At 43.3% G+C, this 20,723-nt stretch overlaps 1 protein-coding gene across 4 annotated transcripts in view; it reads right to left on the bottom strand.

Annotated features, from left to right (window-relative positions):
* Positions 1-7,906: 7,906 nt before the first annotated feature.
* The window catches only part of RANBP3 (RAN binding protein 3), a 130,751-nt gene continuing 117,934 nt past the window's right edge, over positions 7,907-20,723 (bottom strand). For 2 of the 4 annotated variants that reach the window (XM_059719621.1, XM_059719622.1), the window contains exons 14-17: positions 16,527-16,647; positions 15,154-15,296; positions 11,898-12,081; positions 7,907-10,811 (exon numbers count right to left, since the gene is read on the bottom strand). In XM_059719621.1, coding sequence (XP_059575604.1) covers positions 10,768-10,811; positions 11,898-12,081; positions 15,154-15,296; positions 16,527-16,647 — 492 coding nt within the window. In that variant the 3' untranslated portion in view covers positions 7,907-10,767. The remainder of the gene's footprint in view (positions 10,812-11,897; positions 12,082-15,153; positions 15,297-16,526; positions 16,648-20,723) is intronic. The other 2 variants (XM_014599838.3, XM_014599841.3) reach the window with 1 other exon arrangement.

Genomic DNA, 20,723 nt, shown 5'->3' with positions numbered 1-20,723 from the left:
CCTCATGTTGGTGACAGAAATCACTGGGGAATAGCACGGGTTGGGTCAGGGGTGGGCAAAATATGGCCCCACACACAGCCTCCCACATTTACCCCCAACAAACCCCATACCCACCTAACCCCAATATATCCACATACAACACACCCACATGCTTCCACACCCCTACAAACCTATACCCACCCCCCCATGCTCTCCACCCCCCCAACAATATACAAGAGTAAGACTTCATTTTAAGCTATTGTGCAATCATCTCTGTACGCTACACAAACGCATGTAAATCAGGACAATTTTTTTTTTAAATCGAATGAATGTTATGGATGTTTGCTTTTTAGAACAGAATTTGGTAATTTTCTGATACCGAGATGGCCAAACCACTTTCTGAAAGGAGTACTTCCTGGGGCAAAGGGAGGGACTTATGGCAAAGGTCAGGGGGTGTGGGACTTCCAGTCACAAGATGTTGACCAGGGGGTAGGACACCTGTCAAGGGGCAGACCTACCCATGTGGCCAATAGCTTGCCAAAACTCAGTAAGCAGCCTTCCACCCAAAATAATTGCCCGCCCCTGGTATAAACAAATGTTATTAATGAAGTGGATCAGCTGTGGCAAACGTATCCTGCCACAGCTGCTCCGCTTCATTGAACAAAATGCACGTTGCCTGTTGCCCTGCATTGGGCAGGGGCCTGATCCTGCAGGACAACAAATGCACCTTGGGGACTGCTCAGAGTGCATCTCAAAGTGCAGGGAGCTGGGGTTCCCCTTTTGTAGAGATGCACCCTGGGCAGTCTCTGGGGCATATCTCTAGCATAGCAGCACAGGACTCCTACAAGACAAAGGCAGTTGGTGACAGATAGGAGGGACAAACCAGAGCTCTTCAGTGAGTTTTTTGCCTCTGTATTCTTGAATTCTGTTGTAGACAAATCTCCCAAATGCATTACTGACAGAAGGAGGGAAACACCAGCCCCCTAACTCAGCGCCAACCTAGTAACAAGACACCTGGACAGGCTAGATGTGTTTAAATCAGCGAGACCAGACGAGCTCCATCCGGGGTGCTGAAAGAATTAGTGTCATAGCAGAACCACTGGCACAGCTGTTTGAGCACTCGTGGTGCTCAGGTGAGGTCCCAGAGGACTGGAAAAGGGCCAATTGTGGTCCCTATTTTCAAGAAGGGAAGGAAGGATGATCTGGTTATCTACAGAGCAGTTAATCAGTCTTACCTCTATCTTTGGGAAAACCCTTGAAAAAAATCATCAAAGATCACATTTGTAGAAGTCCAGCAGGTAATACAATGCTGAAAGGCAACCAGCACAGGTTCATAGCAGATAGATCCTGCCTGACTCATCTTGTTTCTTTCTATGACCAGGTCACTCAAAGCTTAGATGCAGGAGTCAAGGTAGAGGTCATCTACTTGGACGTTAAGGTGGCCTTTGACACAGTACCCCATCTTATTCTTATAAACAAATTGAACGGCTGTCCCATAGACGATTACAGTCATGTGGGTGGCAAATTGGCGTAAGGGTCATACCCAGAGAGTGGTGGTGGGTGGGTCAGTATCCACCTCAAAAGATGTAGGCAGTGGGGTCCCTCAAGGCTCGGTCCTTGGGTCGGTGCTGTTCAATATTTTCATCAGCAGCCTGGATGAGGGCGTGGAAAGCACTCTGTCCAAATTCGCAGATGACACCAAACTATGGGGCAAAGCAAACATACAGATGGGAAGAAACCAAATCCAGGCAGACCAGGACAGGTTAGAGAAGTGGGCAGAGAACAATAGGATGCAGTTCAACAAGGACACTTGCAATGACCTTCTCAGCAGCGCAGCAGTGGAAAGAGATCTTGGAGTTGTTGTCAACTCCAAGATGAATATGAGTTGTCAATGTGACACAGTAATTAGCAGAGCTAACCGCACTTTGTCATGCATTAATAGGTGCATCATTAATAGGTCCAGGGAGGTGATCCTCCCCCTCTATTAGGCACTGGTCAGGCTGCAGCTAAAGTACTTCATCCATTTATGAGCACCGCAATTCAAGGATGTGGACAACCTTGAGAGGGTCCATAGGAGGGCCACTCATATGGTTAAGAGGCCTGCAGGGAAGGCCTTATGAAGAAAGGCTGAGGGACCTGGCCCTTTTCAGCCTCTGTAAGAGAAGGCTGAGGGGGGGGAATCTTGTGGCAGTATACAAAATTCTGTTTACCAGAGCAACCTTTGGAATTACCAGAAACAACAGCCACAAGCTGATAGAGAGTAGATTTAGGTTGGACATCAGAAAGAACTTCTTCATGGTTAGGCTTGCCAGAATCTGGAATAGGCTTCCAAGGGAGGTAGAGCTCTACCCTACCTTGGGGGTCTTCAAAAGGAGACTTGACAAGCACCTGGCTGGGGTCACATGACCCCACTTTTTCCTGCCACTGGCAGGGGGTCAGACTAGATCATTGGAGGTCCCTTCTGACACTAGCATCTACGAATCTAAGGCTCTATTGTAGCAGCTGATAATTTAACGAGGTTAAAAAAGGGGTCAGACATTCATGCGGGATGGATCCATCAGTGGGCACTAGATACTATGGTTAAAGGTCTAAGCTACATACTAGGATGTCCTGGGCCTTGATACTGGAAGCAGTGAGGGAACAGGGGCAGTGAATCATGTCATTCTTGACACACCCTGCATACGTACCCTTCCTGTTGGCATTTACTTCCTACCCTTGAGAAATACAAGATACTGGGCCAGATAGTTCTGTGGTCTGACTCAGTGTGGCACTGGGTATGTTTTTAAAGCACAGGCAAAGGTGGTCATGATTATAAGCTCATTCTACTTGTATTTAAGAAGCAAGTTGTATAAACATTCACCTGGGATGTTAGAAGAGGTAGAAGCCTAGGATCCAATTACATGATTTGAACTAATTCTTCTCACACCACAGGAGAGTAGCCTAAACCACTAGGGTACTTGGGTGTTCCTCAGGCATGGGGGGGGGGAAGGGGGCACATAGAATCATAGAAAATTAGGGTTAGAAGCAGGGGAAGGGCTCTCAAATTACTCCTGCTGAAACTATTCCACTTTATATGGAGTAACTGGGTATTTACTGGTCCAAGGTTCCAGCCTGTACCTCCTGCTTGCAATTACAACCAGAGCTGCAAATTGTAATAGAGCCCCACACACCTGTCAAAACCCTTCACACTGCCATTTTTTGGAGGGGGGGGGGTTGTTTTATTTTGTTTTTGTTTTAATTAAAAAAAACAAAACAATACCACATACCACTCAAAGCTTTGGCTTTCCTGGGAATAGGCACATCAATCACCATGGCCTCCATCAAACTAGGTTTGGTTCCCCTGGCATTTTTCCTGCACTCTCATTTGGAAAATGTCTTCTTCACTGGCTATTCAGCATTGCTAAGTGCAGAGCAGCTGTTAGGGATGAGTACAACCTTGGTGACACGTTCCACCTACAGATCTACCATGTATTAAAGCTGTCCACATGGCAAAATAGATTCTGCAAAATCTCTGCTTCCCATGTGATCAAGGTCAACAAGTGCAGACATCTTCCAGAGGCTGCAGCCAGCGTAAAACAGTGATTGATATTTGAGAACTCCCCCTTCTTGCATTAATCTGCCTAGAGCCAATTTAGGACACTAAGTGTTTAATGATACTAAGTTATCATTAAAGTTGATAATTTTAATGGTTGAGCATTTGTCAGATGAGCTCAGGAATTACTGAAGGAAGAAAAGTAGACAGGGGAGGCAAGGGGCAAAATGAACCAAGGGACAGGAACAAGAGGGAGAAAATTTCCCTCTGAGTGAGGCTGAATGGGACAATGAAATAAGGAGTGCTGGTAACTTCATAGTCCAGAGGCTGAGAGGAGCTTTCTGGTGTAGAGCTGATTTTTCCTGAAGTTCAGTAAAATATATTGCACATTGAAGACTGTCTTCAAAAGGGCTGTGCCTTATCCAGACGAGGTAAGGGAAATGCTGAAGAGGACAGCACCGAGCACAAGTGGCCACAGGTAAGTGGCGCTCAGGCTCACAGCAGGGACACGGCAGCAGGAGAAGCCTGGTTTCATCGCCCGGTGGCAGTCGCCTGCTGCTGCAGCAGCAGTCACGCAGGGAGGCAGAGCTCAGCAGCCCAGTGTGGTGAGAGCACTGCAGCCCACCTCCTCCACTGCGGCTACCACAACCACACTAGCAGCCACAAGGAGCACTGCAAAGGCCACTCCACCTTGCTGCTGTGATGATGTGCGGCTGCCACTGGGCGATGAAGTCATGCTGCTCCTGCTGCCGCGTTCCTGCCATAAAACCTGAGCCCGAGCACCACTTACCCGCGGTTGTTTGTGCTCAGCACCGTCCCTGCACCAGGCCATGGTGCCTGTGGCAGCCAGAAACAGCAGCAGGTGCAGGGCTGGCAGCAGCAGCCGTGCAAGTAAGCCGAGTGAGGCAGCCAGGCATGCTGAAAGCACCACGGCAGCAGCAGCCACTCCCTCGTGTGGCACAACAAGCACCACCGCTGGCATGGGTGACACGGCGGTGGCCGAGCCCACCTTGTCCTCCTCCACACTGAGGGGCACCACAAGGGCCACTCCACCTCCCCAGGCAGGAAGGAGCAGGAAGCCAAATTACACTGCAGCTGGCCCAAAGCTACCAAGCTGTTGGCCAGGTCCTCTCTCTCCCTGCTGGCAGCCCAGTCCAGCTTCATGGACCCCTGCCAACCCATGCCTTGCACTCCTGCCACCCTACTCTGGGCTCCACCAGTGCTGGCTGGGCAGGACACCAGCACAGACCCTCCACTCCACTCACCTCTACTCTCTGCCGCCACTTTCCCCACTTTCCTGCATACCCGCTGGCTGTTCTGCATCCCGTGGCTCCCACACCCACAATACCATACCCACAAGTACATCCACACATCCCTACAAACCCCCATTCCCACCCACCCACAGCTTCCCACAAACCTCACACCCACCCACACCTCCCTCCCCCACTGCACACCCCACACAATATACAAGACCGCATTTTGCAGCTATTATGCAAATCACTTCTACATATACAGCACAAATGCACACAAATCAGAACTTTTTTTTAATTAAATTAAAATATATTATTATGGGTGCTTGATTTTAAGTATACAATTTGTTTTTGGTTTTTTCCCTAACATGGCAAACCCTCTTCCCCAAAGGAACACTGCCAGGGGCAAGGGGAGGGACTTCCAGTGGCAAAGGTCAGAGGTTGGGGGGGAACTTTTGGCTCCAAGATGGCAACCAGGGGACAGGGCACCTGTCAAGGGGCAGGGCTACCCATGCAGCCCTCAGCAGCTTGCTGAAACTCAGTAAGCGCCCTTCCGCCCGAAATAATTGCCTGCCTCTGTAATGGACACTAGCAGCAGCAAACTCCAAGTTCACGTTCTTTAGTCCAGGAAGAAAAGTTTAGATAGAGGCTGTGCCCTAAAATGGGACATTCAGTGACAGCAATACATTCCCAGTGGGTATGGACAACTATACATTAGCAGTGGCTTCAAAAAGGAAGGGGATGAAAGCTGCTGCCTAAGGGTGCATCCCCATGAGCAGGAACATTTGTTCCCCAAGGACAAACAGCAGTGGCACATATTTGTGCCACTGCTAGTTGTCCCCAGGGAACACCCCTTCTAGCATGTGGCAAAGCTTTCCCAGGTGGGGTAGGAGAGGCTGGCCCCAGCACAGGCTGGCCCCATCAGCCCTACCTGGGGTCCTGGGGGCCTCCCAGGTCTCCAGCAGTGACAATCTAGGCAGACGGAGCCTGGCTGGTCAGGCTCTGGTTCTGGGCAGCACACACTGCAGCCACATGCACTGCTCCACTTTTTTCTGGCACAGGGTTTTTTGACACCAGGATTTCCCAGTATCAAAAAAACCTGCTGAGCTGCAAATCTGCAGTGTGGTTAACGCCTGCATGTGAAATGCATGTGGTCTGCAGCACAAGCCACACGTGAACACTCAACTGGACGCACGCTACAAGGCTGTGCTATAAACTTAAATCTGTATCAGTATAGGCTCATGCAGATGCATCTCCGTCTAGGAATTTCTTCTTCCTTGACTAAATAACTTGGATTGTTTAGGGTCCACAACAGGGCTTCTCTTTTGTTGACTCAATCTAAGACTAGTGTAATTAACTGGCTACTAAATTCTAGAGCCCTTACACAGTCCTACTTACTATAACGGTTCTATCATAACAGCAAAGTGCTGAATTAGCTTTCATTTCTTCTCTTTTTCTATAATGGGATTATGCAGGTGCCTGGATTTAAAATTTGCATTTACAATTATATATGTTGTAACTACTGTGTCTGTTAAATGAAGTTTAATTCTTCTAAAAACCTCAGAATCCTTCGAAGGTCATATAGATGGGAGTCCCAGAAAGATCAAGTTACTCACCCAAGGTCACACAATGGTGTCAATAGTACAATCAAAAGGGACAGAAGAAACATACTACTACAATTCATTGCCCTATATTCTACTGATAAATTGTTTTAAAATTTGAGCAGTACAGCCATGTCCAGATGAGTGCGGACATTTCACATGTGATACAAGCACATGTGCTCTGGTGCACAGTAGGTTATCCTGGGTGGGGTAAGGGAAGGCTGGGGCCAGCGACTCTGCTGGCCCCAGCCGCCTTACCTGGGGTCCTTGGGGAGCTGCAGCAGTGGTACTCCTGCAGCTGGGAACCTGGTCAGCAGCTGAAGCATGGCTCCAGCCAGCAATTCTCTGGTTTTGGGTGGTATACATTGCTGCCACATGCACCACCCACTTTTTTTTAGCATGGGTATTTTTTTACCCCAGGATCCCATCAAAACCACCCCCTGCACTGCAAAAGTAGCAGTGCAGCTTGCATGTGCGGTGTGTGGCATTGCAGATGGGTCTAGGGTACCACATACCACACATCTGTGCTCATCTGGATGTGGCTTAAGAGAGGAAGTAGTAACAGAACAGCAGTGAACCAAAATCACCCTTCCAGATAAGGACAGAAATAAAAGAAAGCCCAAATTGAAGCGGTGTTTTTCTCCCTACCCTCCAAAACAGGGGTTTTCAACCTTTTTAAACTAGTGTACCCTTTTTGGTGGTGGTGGCTGCACGTGCGGCTTCATTAGCTGCTGATGGATGGCGTGCAATTGCAGCCAGCCATGTGCAAGCCCCTGCCCCCCACAATGTCTGGCCAGCTGTGTGGTGCCTGTGCGGCCCAGAGAGGTACCGATGCCCTTGCCCCACCCCGGCCCTTCTCCTGGAAAGGGACAGCACAGGGTGGCAGCAGCTGCCGCCACATGCAAACCCCCCGCCCCACCGCCCCATGTCTGTCTGCAGAGAGGCACCTCCTCACCCTCAGCTATTGGCCAAAGGAGGCAGCCCAGAAGCCAATCAGGAGAGTGAGCTAGAGTGGAGGGCAGGGAGGTGCCACGGTGCGCTGAGCAGGACTGGTGCCCCTCCCCCGGATAAGAGCCTTGCATACCCCGTGACCTTTCCAAGTACCCCTAGGGATACATGTACCCCTGATTGACAACCCCTGCCCCAAAAGATGTTTTCACATCTTTATATTACTGAAAATAAACCTAAAAACATTTGTGTACCTCTTTTCTTAAATCAGTAATATCAAACTCACTCAGTGCCCTGGAGCTGGATTCAGACGATGGGGGTCGCTGTGGGCTGGGTACAGATGCCGCCATCAAAGAAGTGACATTAGGGAGCAGGGGTTAACACAGCCATCATTAACCCCTACCACCGACACGCATCCTGAATTCATGAGGGGGCAGCACCTAGAATTAATTATGCAGGTCATCTCAAGCAAGTGATATCACCAATACATATATGGTACTTGGAGACTGTGACCAAAATATAGGAGAAAGAAAAAAAAACACTACCACAAGAAAACAAATTTCTTTCTTCCCAACACTCATTGCTAAGCATAGAACACGACACAAAGCCTGTTTTTTGTTAAAAGTTTTAATGTAACTCCCAAATACATTTGATATGACAATCTTACAGAAATCTTTCAAAACACATGGGCATTATCTGGTTTTACTTGTCACTAGTTTACTAAGGCTTAAAGCAGAAAGTGTAATAAAATTCAGCTCTGGCTTAACTACATCTTGCTGGACAGGGCTTGAAATTAACTTCTGGCCAATTAATTAATTGTTTATAGACCATCATGTTTTGGATAAATATGAAATATTTTCTTCTTTACTATAAACATATATGCAAGGCTTCCAGCTGGAATCAAATTTGACCAGTAAATAGCTACCAGATTAAAAATTACTTCTGTGGGTAATTGGGTAACACCACTATACCCCAAGAAACAAGCATGTCTACTCCATTCTTCTCAATCTTGATGCCTTGTCAATTTCACATGAAGGTGAAGCACCAGGAAGTGGTACTGTACACACACACACGCACACACATACACACGTCTGAAAGGAATGGAGCCTGCAACTAGAACACACCTGGTTTTCCACAATTAGGCCCTGCTGACAAAGACCCTTTATCAACTTTTTAATAACCTTTAGACTGAAAATGAGAAGCTTTACATCAAAAGTTTGTTTGAAAAGAGTTGTTTAAATTCCTCTGAATATCAATGTAAAAAGGTCCAAAATATGCAGATTACGTGATGCACAACCAAAAGGTTCCAAAATTCACGGTGCAGAAAAAACACTTGTGGGCGAGTAGAAATCTGCCAAATTTCTGTTACTGAGCAGCATGAAAAACTGCACCTCAACTGGATTGTGCATGGCAAAAAGCACAACTCCCTCCATAGAGAAAAAACAAATTCAGAGACTGCATGAGCAGACAGTCCAGAGGGGTCACAAATGCAATGGCACAGCTAATCATGAGCCCTTTCCACTCCCAAAACAAGTAACTGAAGGGATCCTTTTATGAGCAGTCAGGAAAATAAGCAATTAATCTCTAGCAACAGTTGGGCAACAGAAAAAATACAAAGAGAAGCTAAATGGGTTCTGGACTCCTAACTATATACGTATCTTTTTTTCATTTATATAAAAGCAAGAAGGGCTCCTGTGCAATTTGAACAGTATTCAACTTGCTTGTGTGCTACAACTCAGGTTTTAATTTTCAACATTGGCAGCATTAAAAAGTTTTCTTCCTCATATTTCATTTTTAGATGCATTTTCGTTCTTCCAAACTTGAAACTAAGTTTGTACAAAAGTGGTAAGCAAACCAAAAGATCACCATCAAGGGATTCATTTATAAAGAAAAAATAAAAGGGGATACACACAGGAAAGTGGCTACAAAATTACTCTTCACTGGCTATACAAGTCCAATTTTTCTGGGTAATTTTGAGAATATCAAATCAGTTAATAAAAAGTTCTTGGGAGTTTTACAGAAGAGGCTCAAAAGGTCAAACAGTGGCCAAAACAAAATGAGTTGTGTTTAAAATAGGAACCCTTCAGAATTACTGACAGCGCCATTTTCTTGCCTTTATTTGGCTGAGTGGGATGGGTCTTTCGGCCCAAACTAATAAAAACTGGCAATATAGTTCATCTTTCATGCTGCATAACTTAAAAGGAAAAAAAGTGGGAAAAAAGATGGGTTAGAAAATGATTTACGAATTTAGGCCCCCAATTCAGCAAAGCACTTAAGAATGGACCTAACTTTAGTCCCGTTGAGGCCAATATAACTATTCAGGTTTACTCATAAGCTTTAAGTTAGGCAAGTGCTTAAGCAGCTTGCTGAATCAAGCCAATACTCAAGAATGCTTTGTGTGTGTATATCAGTCTATTTTAATGGTTGACCCAAACTTACCAAATGAGCCCACTTTATTATTTCAAAGGCAAAACAGCTATTTCCTAGTCAGCTGTTCTGAAGGTATGACTGGTATACTGCCTAAGCTTTATCGTAGCTACAAGAACATAAATTTACTAAGAAAATTTGTATGCAACATCTATTATATATAGTGGCTTAGCTCTCCCTTAAATAGTAACAGAAAAGAACAGTACAAAACAATAGTTTCACTTTCTCAACACACAAGAGCATCTTATTGAAAAACTAAAATAAAAAGTATCACCACAATATAAATCCCCAAATAATATTGGAACTTGAAGGGAAGAAGAAAGGAGTTATTAGCAAAATGTCCAGTGGACTTTAAAAAGTCTCTTAACTCAATAAAAGGGTTTCCTGTTGAGCCACAACATTTGTTTTACCTCTGCATATGGACCCACCAGACAAGGGACAACAGGGTCCACAAACTACACGGGGATTTAAAGTAAAAAATAAAATAAAAATAAAAATAAATGCAAGCTGCCCCATTTGCTATCCAAGAGAATAAACCCAAAAGGGCGGTCACTGAGCACAAGAACAGAGGTGAGCACAGCTTCTCTGCAGGTGGCAGGAACTGAAAAAGAGGAGAGGGTGGCAGAGGTTATGAAAGAAGTATTCAAGTTGGAACCGTGCTGAAAAGTTCCGTCTTAGAGGCCTGCAAGACATGAACTACTGAAGAAACAGTCCAAAGGTCCCAATGAAAAAGCTGTGACAAGCTGTAATGTGCCATTTCAATTACAAGGAAGAGGGGAAATGTTATTTTTCTGCTCATCAATATGATGAGCTTTCATATCCCAAACCACATTCAGGCAGTTTCCAAGTCTGCTTTTGTTTGTGGACTCTACTGATCCGGACCTAAAAACCAAACCAACTGAACAGGGATGCACGGTTCCTAAGTCCTGGCGGTTTCAACGCTGCCTGTAACAATAGCTGGCTTGGGTTATCCAGAAAGGTGCCTGCAAGAATATGTTCACAGCAGCCTTGCAAGCAGACAAGCTCACAGCTATGTGCTGCCAACATTCTGCCCATCTCCTTCATCATTAGGACCTGAAACAAAGAATGAAGCTTGGTTACAGAAGTATCTATTTCATCTCTAAAACAAGTAGTCACCATTTGCAGATGTAGAACTAGAGAAAGAAAATTGGAAGCTGCAGGTCTGCCTCTTATCTACATGCCAGAGGGCCCCACCTCAGAAGCATACAGATGAGTTCCAGTCTTAGAAGTTCACTATGACAGATAAGAATAAAGAATTTCCTAGATCAAGGTCTAAGAAATTGTACCTCTCCTGCCCTGTCCTCCCAGCTGCAGCACAAGAGACTTCCTTTATCTGTTGCCTTACCAGTCTCAAAGTGGAGCTGCCATTTAAAAACCAGCCATTGCTAGTCATTATCTGCCCCTCGCTATTTCCTGCTGTAAAGTGGGATGCAGAATTGGCAGTAGTAAAAGTAGCCATGGGAAGCCAGGATTGTTCTATTCAAAATCTTGATGACCTTTTCTTGGCAGCACACCCTTGCTCCTCACTGGCCTCCAGTTCTCTTACATTCCCCCCTACACAATTCCCTGCACAATAGAGACTGCTCTCAGTCCCTTTTCTCCATATTCTCCTATACCCCGACTAGTCTTTACATGGCCACTGAGCTGCCAACATTTTTCCTGCAGTCAAGTTTGGTGTTCAGCCAGTTGGAAACCATGGAAAGTGGGAAGTATTTTAGTAAGGTCAAAACTGAGAGGTTGGAAACAGAAATAATACCTCATGAAGCCGTTAAAACTCAACAGCAAGTATCAAAAATAGAAAAAAAAGACAGAGATGAATAATTCTGTAACCAGGACAGAATCCCATTGGAAACTTTGTGCCAAACTATGCTGAGAAGTTTTTCAAGAGTTCTAGAAATATGGGACAAATATGAAGTTTTCTACTAGGATAATGGAACTAAATAGTTCTGACCATAAGCACAGTGCATGAAATGGACTCCTACTTAAGTCACAAGTAACTCGTGAGTAACTAAGTAGTTAGGAGAGCAGGCAAGTTTGTCTCTCCGCATATTAATGGAAAGGGCAGACAGTTTGCTTGATTTAAGAACAAAGTGAAATCAGTACAAAAAACTAGAAACATTTGTATATTTTCTTGCTTACCACTTCCAGCTGATCCTGAAGGAGTAATGACATCATCATCATCACTATCTTCCTCATTTGACTGTGATACTTCTGGTTCAGGTGCTGTGCTCTTGGCTTCCTGCTCTTGTTCCACTCTACTCCGCAGAGCCAAGATCCGATGGTGTAATGCAGCATACAGCTGTCCTGTATCTTTAGAACTTGCCTACGGATTATTAAAACATCAAACAAATCCATTTAGAATGGTTTAATAGGCAGTCCCTTATATAGTGGGGAAAAAAACCAGAGTCCTGTCAAACTTCACTGCTTTGCAATTTCATGTCATAAATTTCAGAAGCAGTAGGGCTGGTACTAAGTCAGAGATTTACTGACAGACTGTAGGTGTCAAGGGGTTGGGCATATTCAGTTTCTGGAGAGAAAGATGCACTTTGTGATGATCTCTATCAACTTCCTCTGGCTAACTAGGGGAATAACTGATTTCAGAAGGAGCTATATGACATCCTCCTCCTCCTCCTGAAAGACTGACAGAGATAGATAGCAGGAACAAAAAAAAAAAAAAAAAAGGGGGGGGAGTTCCAAATCCTTGCCCTGTCCCCCTGCCACACCCTGAATGAGCACAATCTTATTCTGATAAATTTAAGATTACAGGAAGTCTCCAGTTTTAAAGAGAATCCCACACAATCTTTCTAGATATGCAGTCAATATACTCAAGATACACATTTTTTTCAAATACTTACCTGATTATTTTGTTTGAATACAGGACAGGTCTAGAGAACATGACATACAAGGAAAGGTAGAACATACTAGGCTTATTTATCTTGGAGAAAAAGAGACAGCTAGGGGATATGATATCTGAGGATAGGAATTTTGTGCCTGAAAGCTTGTCTAAGGCACACATGTCCTGGCACAACTGATCAGCTTCACTGGGTGAATAACACATCACTCATTGTCCCGCAACATCAATGGGTGGGACAACAGGCAATGTGTTTCTGTTGTAGAGATGCACCCTTGGGCAATCTCTCCATAACCTTTTTTCTTTTTTAATTTCATGGCACCCTAGTTGAGAGCCACTGTTGCACTGCCTCAGTTTACCTCAGTGTTTCTCAACTTGGTGCTGCTGTTGCTGCCACAAATCAGGAGGAACTGCCTCACTTGCCTTGTGCAGCCAGATAAGCCTAAAGCAGGCAGGAGTGCTTGTTCCCACCACAACCCTTCCTGGATGGCCCCGCATGCTTCTCCTCCAAACAGAGGTCCTGAGGATAGTTCTACCTGCCCCACGTGCCTCTCTCAGAGAAGCAAAGGAGGCTGAGCTGAGAATCACTGGTCTACACAGTGTCCACAAGTGACGGGACAAGAAAAGAAATGTGTTAAAAATTAGAAAGAAATTTTTAACTATGAGTGTGGCTAAGTACAGGATTCAGAGCATTTCAATGCATATCTATCCATGGCCTAAATAAATCAAAACCAACTTTCCTCTATTCAGTTTTAATGTATTCAAAATTCTAATAAATTACTGAGTTGCCATTTTCTTTTGCTGATTTCATTACAACGCTCTAGGAGTTTATAATAGGGCTGTGCGAAGCTTTGGGTGGTGATTCGATTCGGAGAAGATTTGGCCCGATTCAGATTTGGAGATTTGGCCACCGAATCGAATCAGAGGACCAATTAAAAGGTTTGAATTGATTCAAAGCTCTCCAGATCTTTGGAAAAGATTCAGAGAGCTTTGATGATTCGGGCAGTCCTGGGTGGCTGCAGCATGGAGCTGCAGCCGACTCTGAGCTGGTAAGTACTAGGGGCAGGGAATGTGGGGCAGGGGGAGGGGACCATGGGGGGCCGCCTGCCAGCCCCCAGCCCACCCCCTGTGGCTGCCCCACCTGCCTCAGTTCCCAGCCCTTTAAAGAAAACCCCAGTGCTCACCGGGTGCTGCTGGGGGGAGGGGGGGGGCAGCATGATCCCTGCTGCCCCCCCACTGTGTATGGGGGGGGTCTGCACGAGCCCCCCAGCCCCACCACAGTTGTCCCACCCAATGCAGCACTAGCCCTTTAAGAAGAAACCCAAGAAGAGCCTCAGGACTCTCCACTCCTGCAGTGGCCTCGGGGCTTCAGGGGCATTGTACAGTGCCCCCCACGTGGCACGGGGATCACCCCTGCTGGCAAGAATGGCAAGTATGGGTTTTTTTTCTTTTTTTTTTTCTTAAAAGGGCCAGAGCCACAGCAGGCAGGGCAGCCATTTCGGGGGGAGGGGGGGGCTGAGGCAGCGGGGGAGGGCCGGGGGCTCATGGCAGAGCCCCCCGTGCAGTGTGGGGCAGTGGGGGGCAGCAGGGATCGCAACCCTGCATGGCAGCACCTGCTGAGTCAGGACTTTAAGTGCTAGCAGCTGGGGCAGGCTAGGCCTGGCTGATTCAGCAATTTGGCAGCAGCTGAATCATATTCAGCCGAATTGATTCACGACAGTGATTCAAATCACCAAATCAAATCACTGTCCCCCGAATCAGCCGAATCCAAAGCAAATACTAGCCACTTCGCACAGGCCTGGTTTATAATAATTCTAATATTATATTATTTCTACCACATACAATAGCCTCCAAGTAATCCTGCTGCGGAGAACAGGAACACTACCATGGAACTTTAAAGCTCAATGTATGTTACTAGATTTTAAAAGGAAACAACAATTTCTAGATTATCAACTGAATTTCTACCGTCTCTTCCCAATCTTCCTCGGCCACAATAACCAGTACTCATTTCTCTGTAAATAATTCATTTAACTATTATCTCAAACAATTTTTTTTCATGCCTTGGAGAACATACACTATTTGCTTCAGGTCTTATGACAAGTGTGGGGTCTCCCACACTCGCAGCTACTCTACCCAAAACAAGTATAAAATATAGCCCAATATAGCTCTATGCCTCAGGTCATTAAGTTCAAGTATTGATAAAGGCTAGAGGAACTTTGATACATTTATATGAATTAAGAATTTTTAGTAGCTTATCAAAATGTCCAAACCATATTTGCTTGGCCTGTACTTTCTTTGATGGATGAACCAGTTTCGATTTTACACTACTCTTACAGTAAGAGCATCCTGTGATTGGATTTCATGATTCCAAGGGGTACATTTTATTTTTCCCTCTAATCCTACCCCCTTATATCCTTCCTATGAAAGCTCATGAAAACAATAACTTTGTTAATTGTTTTATTGATGGAAAAGTTTCCTCCATAACAATTTAAGCAAACACTCTTTTGAAAGGAAGGTAGAAGATAAACAAAGAAGAGTACTCACCGATATAAGAAAAACTTTGACACCCTGGTCCTCTGTATCCATGGCTGTGATTCGGATACTTTTTTCACTGGCTTTATCAATCTGCATCTGGGCCCAGAGCTTGGTGTTCAAGATTAACCTGAGACTCCCCTGAGTCCGCATTACTAGAAGTAACATCCAAAGTTAGCAGAAGACAAAAATGGATATTTAGGCACACAGTAGAAAGTTCAGATTAAAGAAAAAAGTTCTGAAAAGAGAGTTCTTAAACAGAAGAGTTTTCTGTTCATACAGAATGTTTATGGTATCAAAACTAGTAATAAGAAAGGACCTAGGGGAGAACACAGAAAAAGCATTCCTAGAAAAATTAGATGCACTGTACTTCATTAAAGTTTTCAAAAACACACATGGGACAACAGCTGTGCTGGCCTCTATTAATACATCACAGATTAGTTATGGAGAAGTCCAGTCCTTAGCGAATATAAGATCATTACATTACATTGCTCAACATAGCTCAACATAGTCAATTCTAACAGGTAATCTCAGACTGGTGCAGATTAGTGCCTTGTTTGACCAAAAACCTGTGAGTTGGGCCCAGTAAACATACTTTTTTAAAACAATGGTGACATTAACATGCATTTCACATGATGGAGAGAAACACAACTTTAAGTAGCTCTCTCTCTCCCCCACCCCAGTAGTCACAGCCCAACACTGCACACATATTAGCAACTTTAACTAGCTATATTTGTAACATACACCTCATTACTGACTTACCACAAAATATGCAGGTGGGAAAACCAATAAGATGACACCTACCAGACAGGTCTTGATTTCTTCTACCATGTTGTGGACTGGTATCAAGCATATTTCATTTCTTATTTAGCTATTCATGCTACTAAATTGTAGAAATGAGTACGATAGTTTATACCCTAAACCTTTACCTTATCTCTAAAAGCCAGAAGGGAACCTGTGAGAAGAGGTTTCTAATAAAAATCAAAACCACAGAGATGCACTTTCGTAAAGATAAATATTATGTGGTTAAGAAAGTAAGTGTACATGATGTTATGTAAACTGCTACCTACCTACAGTTCAGTTTATGCATACAACTTGCATATAAAAGGAACTAGTATTCAAACAGAAGTACTTCATGCAGTGGTATAAACAGCATTTTGCTAATTGATACAAGAAGTCTGTAATAGGGTCCCCTCTTTGCTTTAAAAAAAAAAAAAATCTACCAATTAAATCAAGTGTGGAAGGCCTGTAAGGCTTTCCCCTGCACTTCAATTTTATTCCTTCCTGACCTACTATAATTAAAAAAAAAAACCACAGTAACCCAAAATGAATGATACCAACTAACAAGGAAGCATCCTGTGGTTATGACATAGCTCTCGTCTTACCCAGCCGAGATTGTAACGTCCCATCATCCGTTGATGCCATATCATTGAGTCTTAGAAGTCCTCTACCTCTTTCCACCCAAGACTGAGAATTCTTATCAAACACAAACAATTTGCATTGAATCTGCAACATAAAGAAATGCTTCCTTGCTGAAGATATTCAATGTAATGTTTAACTAATCACAAAATATACATAGTAACAGAATCTCCCCCCTACCTCTCCTTCAGCTGAGTGGATAGGTTGAGGGGCTCCCTGAGTTGGGTGGAGGGCAGTTTGCCTGGCTCTGGCAGGGGTCCCACTCTCCTACAGTCCTTCGTGAAGATGTAACAAGTGAAATGCTCCAAAATAGTATCTAATTTAAAGAGTATTATTTTTGAATGCTTCAGCCACATCTGGAACATTTCAATAGGGATTACTTGTTTGAACAGGTAGCCCTTTGGAAAGTTGCAAAAGGTGTTTAAATTTTTCACTTGTAATGTGTGTTTGCAGCTGAGTCTGATGTCTCACTATTTCAACTTGCAGCTGCAACTTAAGCACATTCCTCTTGATCCAATCATCACCCTCTGGGAGGACAGTGGTATGTTATTAGTGTATCAAAGAATACAAAGAGCTCCAGCAGAAAGAATGGATATCTACCCTGCATCAATTGACAGCAGGCCATTATCCATCCACACCACTACTGTTGTTTCTTTCCCCAAAATTACTCTGGATCCAGATGGGCTGGGCATTTGAGCTGGATCAGCTTTTGGCTGAATTAACCTGAAAACAATTTTTGGGCAAGTTAAAAGTTTCTTAAAAATACTGGGTGGAGACTATCCAGTTGAGATGCACCCAGAGTGGGCTTTCTTCATAAAAAGTAGATCAGACTATTATTAGCGTCAAAGGAAAGAAAAAATTAGATTTATGGAAGAAACCACTGCAGTCATCTAGTCTGACCTCATGGTAACATAGGCCATACATCACCACTGACCAATTTCTATATCAACTCCATACCTTCTATATGACCTACAGCAAATGTTTTCTGATGATACTGAATATATTAAACACAAAGTGAAAACAATCTACTTTATAAATATACTACCTAAATAACTACCTAATATATACTACCAATATACTACCTAAATAAGCTGTTCCAAAAATCAACTACCCCATGAAAATTTACAGTACATTTCTAATTTAAATATCTCTAATGCCTTCTTTTTAATTCTTTCTTCATTCAAAAGCAAAAGGGTTTGTTGTTTGCAACTTCTAACCAGAAAACGATTGTTGCTACAGTCCCTGGTCTGAATACCTTTTGGTTGTTCACTAGATGCAAGAGGCAAACTTGTAAGATAAATGGTCCACCTGCTACTGATCATACAAAGATAAGCTCCACACAGCCCAAGAAGCTTTCTGAACACACATGATCTTTGCAAAGCTTGGTATCAGGATGTGCCACACACTGGAAGCAGGGGAACAATGAAGCAAACTAACTTGAGGCACTTCTTTAGGATGCAATTTTGTTATTTTAATAAAGGCAGACATAAAAAAATTGGTTTGGTTTGTAAAATAGCTTCAGCATAGACTTGTTAATTTCTGCACAATTCACCAATTTCAGCTCTTATTTTATCATTTACAGTATTAAAACTGACTTGTAGGTGCTAAAGGTTGTAAGAACTGTGTACATTTTGAAATTTGATGGAATCAGCAAATCTTTGTGGACAGAGTAAGTTCACTCCTAGTGTCCTGAGACACTGATAAGACAAGCTGAATGCATCAATGAAAAAAAAATAAAGAAATCCACAGCCAGTAGAATTAAGAAGAGCGAGACAGTGATCTATATACACTAGTAATGAAAAATTCAAATTCTGACACTGATGACCAAAAAGCAGATGTGTTCAAATTTTTGTTCTGCATTTGGAAATAAATTGAATGATACAAGGACATTTTTTCTATCCTGAGACAAGATGTCAAATATTTTCAAATCATTCTGAGATGCAAGAGCACCCAACTTGCATCTAAAGCTGCTTGCAGACATCTAAATCCACAAAAAATGCTCTTTATCAGAAGAAACAACACATTACTTCAATCCAGCTCTGCAGCGTCTGTATAGATCAAGCACTTCAGTGGGGCTTTTTGGTGCTTTTAGCTAAAGCTTATTCAATCAGCTATTAGATAAGAGCCCCAGAAAAGCCCCAGTGAAGTAACTGATCAATACAAACATCAAGCAAGCCACGTCAAATTAATGCGCTGCCTCTTCTAGGCATGCACTGATCTCAGTGTGGGGATGCACTGAGTTTAAAGTGCCACTTTTTTTTTTTTAAGCAGCCAAAGAGTTTAAAATAATTGGGTGATGAACTCTATTTATATGGATTCCTTACAGATGTTGAAATAGTGGGAAGTCCTACCCAGATTACTGGGTGGTCGAAAATGTACAATATCCAGATATTTTTAAAAAGTTAAATGGAACAGAGTCCATTATAGGTTGGTTAGTTTGACACTGAACCCAACCAAAAGTCAAGGAACAGTTATAACAGGATGCAACCAGACAAAGAAAATAAAGTAACATTACTAATACTTAATACTGTGCTTTATGAACTAAGGGGGAAGTAACTGCACACTTCATAGCTTTTTCATTTCTCTATGTTCTTCAAGAGTTGTCCCACCCTCTCATTCCCTCCTATCGTAGGAACTTCTTACACCGTTTAGCCATTACTTCAGGAAATGGGAGCATGTTCACCTCCATCCTGAACAACTATAAAAATGGAGGGTGTTCTGTGTACCGCTTATTTGTCTCTCCAACACATACCAGGAGCTTTATGTATGCCTTTTTTTCCTTTCTTCCGCCAGCCCCCAGTCTTATTCTCCTCCTCCCCAATTCTTCCCCACAAATAATGTAAAATATTTATAGAAGGGATGTCCAAATGGTACCTCACTGGCTGAATATGGTCTGTGCAACATTAAAATACAGCTGTCACAGTTGCCAGAGCTGCTGCACTGGCAGGATTTTGGAACTCGGGCAGTAAATGCTGAAGTTTGCCTCCCCACCCACCTTCTTTCCTCTACCACCAAATTCAGGTTCTTTAGTTGCTGCTGGCAACTCAAACAAGCAGCAAAACAAAAGTTGCATGTGTTGGGTGCTGGGGGGAGTGGCAGGAATGTCCACCCCCTGGGTTCCAGACTCGCACCAACAAGCCACCACCTGTGGTCTGGACCATGAAAAGCCCTACAGGTCAGATCCAGCAAGCAGGTTCAAATAAAGTCTGACAGCCCTGATTTATGACATCACAAGTTTGTCAGGAGACTTGGCCATGGTGACTATCTACCACAAATGTCTGATTCACATAAATCCAATCATAATGGGTTTCAAGACTAAAATTTTTGCACTAGACAAAATAATGCACTCTACCTTTAAAAGATCATAAATTGACTAAGTGATAACTTCAAAAAGTAACTGTAAACAAGGAACAGCTAAAACATGAGGGACTTACTAGTAAGGTCCCATCCAAAAGGGATACTGCTATTTAGTATCTTTATAAGTTATCTGGAGGAAAATATAAAAGTCAGCCTTCACAGAAATGGTGGATAATAGATTGATGGAACAGTCAATAACAATGGGAAAAAGACAGTTCTACAGGAAAAAAAAAAAAAAAAAAATCAGGAATATTTAACAAGATGACTCACTTAAAATGCAATTAATAGAGCCAACTGTAAGTTTGTACATTAAGGAGCAAAGATGCACCATACTTCTAGGAAAGAAAACTTTTTAAATTCTGTGACACTGAAAAGGACCTGGGAGTTAACAATAAATAAGCTACTTGAATATGGTAGTAGCTGCTAATACACTAAGGGCAAGTGCAATCTTGGATATGTAAGTAAGAGTATCAAGAAGTAAAATGATAGTATTACCCGTGTGTGTAGCATTAGTGAGACTACAGATTACTAAAGTATCAAATCTAGTTCTGATGTCCTTGCTTCACAAAAGGATGGTGAAAAATAAGATGGACTTCAGAGTTAAAAAAAAATTATTCTAGGTTGGAAAAACATATGATTAGTGAGAAACTTAAGCAGCTCAATCTAAACTTAAGGAAAGATAAACTAATAGTCAGGCTCTCAATGGACATGAATGGAGAAATTACTGATAAATCAATAGCTTCAGTCTAGCAAAGAAGGCAACATTTAACTGAGGATAACTGCCACTGAAGCAATTTACATGGAGA

Source organism: Alligator mississippiensis, chromosome 16 (assembly GCF_030867095.1).
Source record: "Alligator mississippiensis isolate rAllMis1 chromosome 16, rAllMis1, whole genome shotgun sequence".
NCBI classification, from domain to species: Eukaryota; Metazoa; Chordata; order Crocodylia; family Alligatoridae; genus Alligator; species Alligator mississippiensis.
The sequence above is the reverse complement of the archived record's forward strand: the minus strand, read 5'-3'. Positions and strand labels throughout refer to the sequence as shown.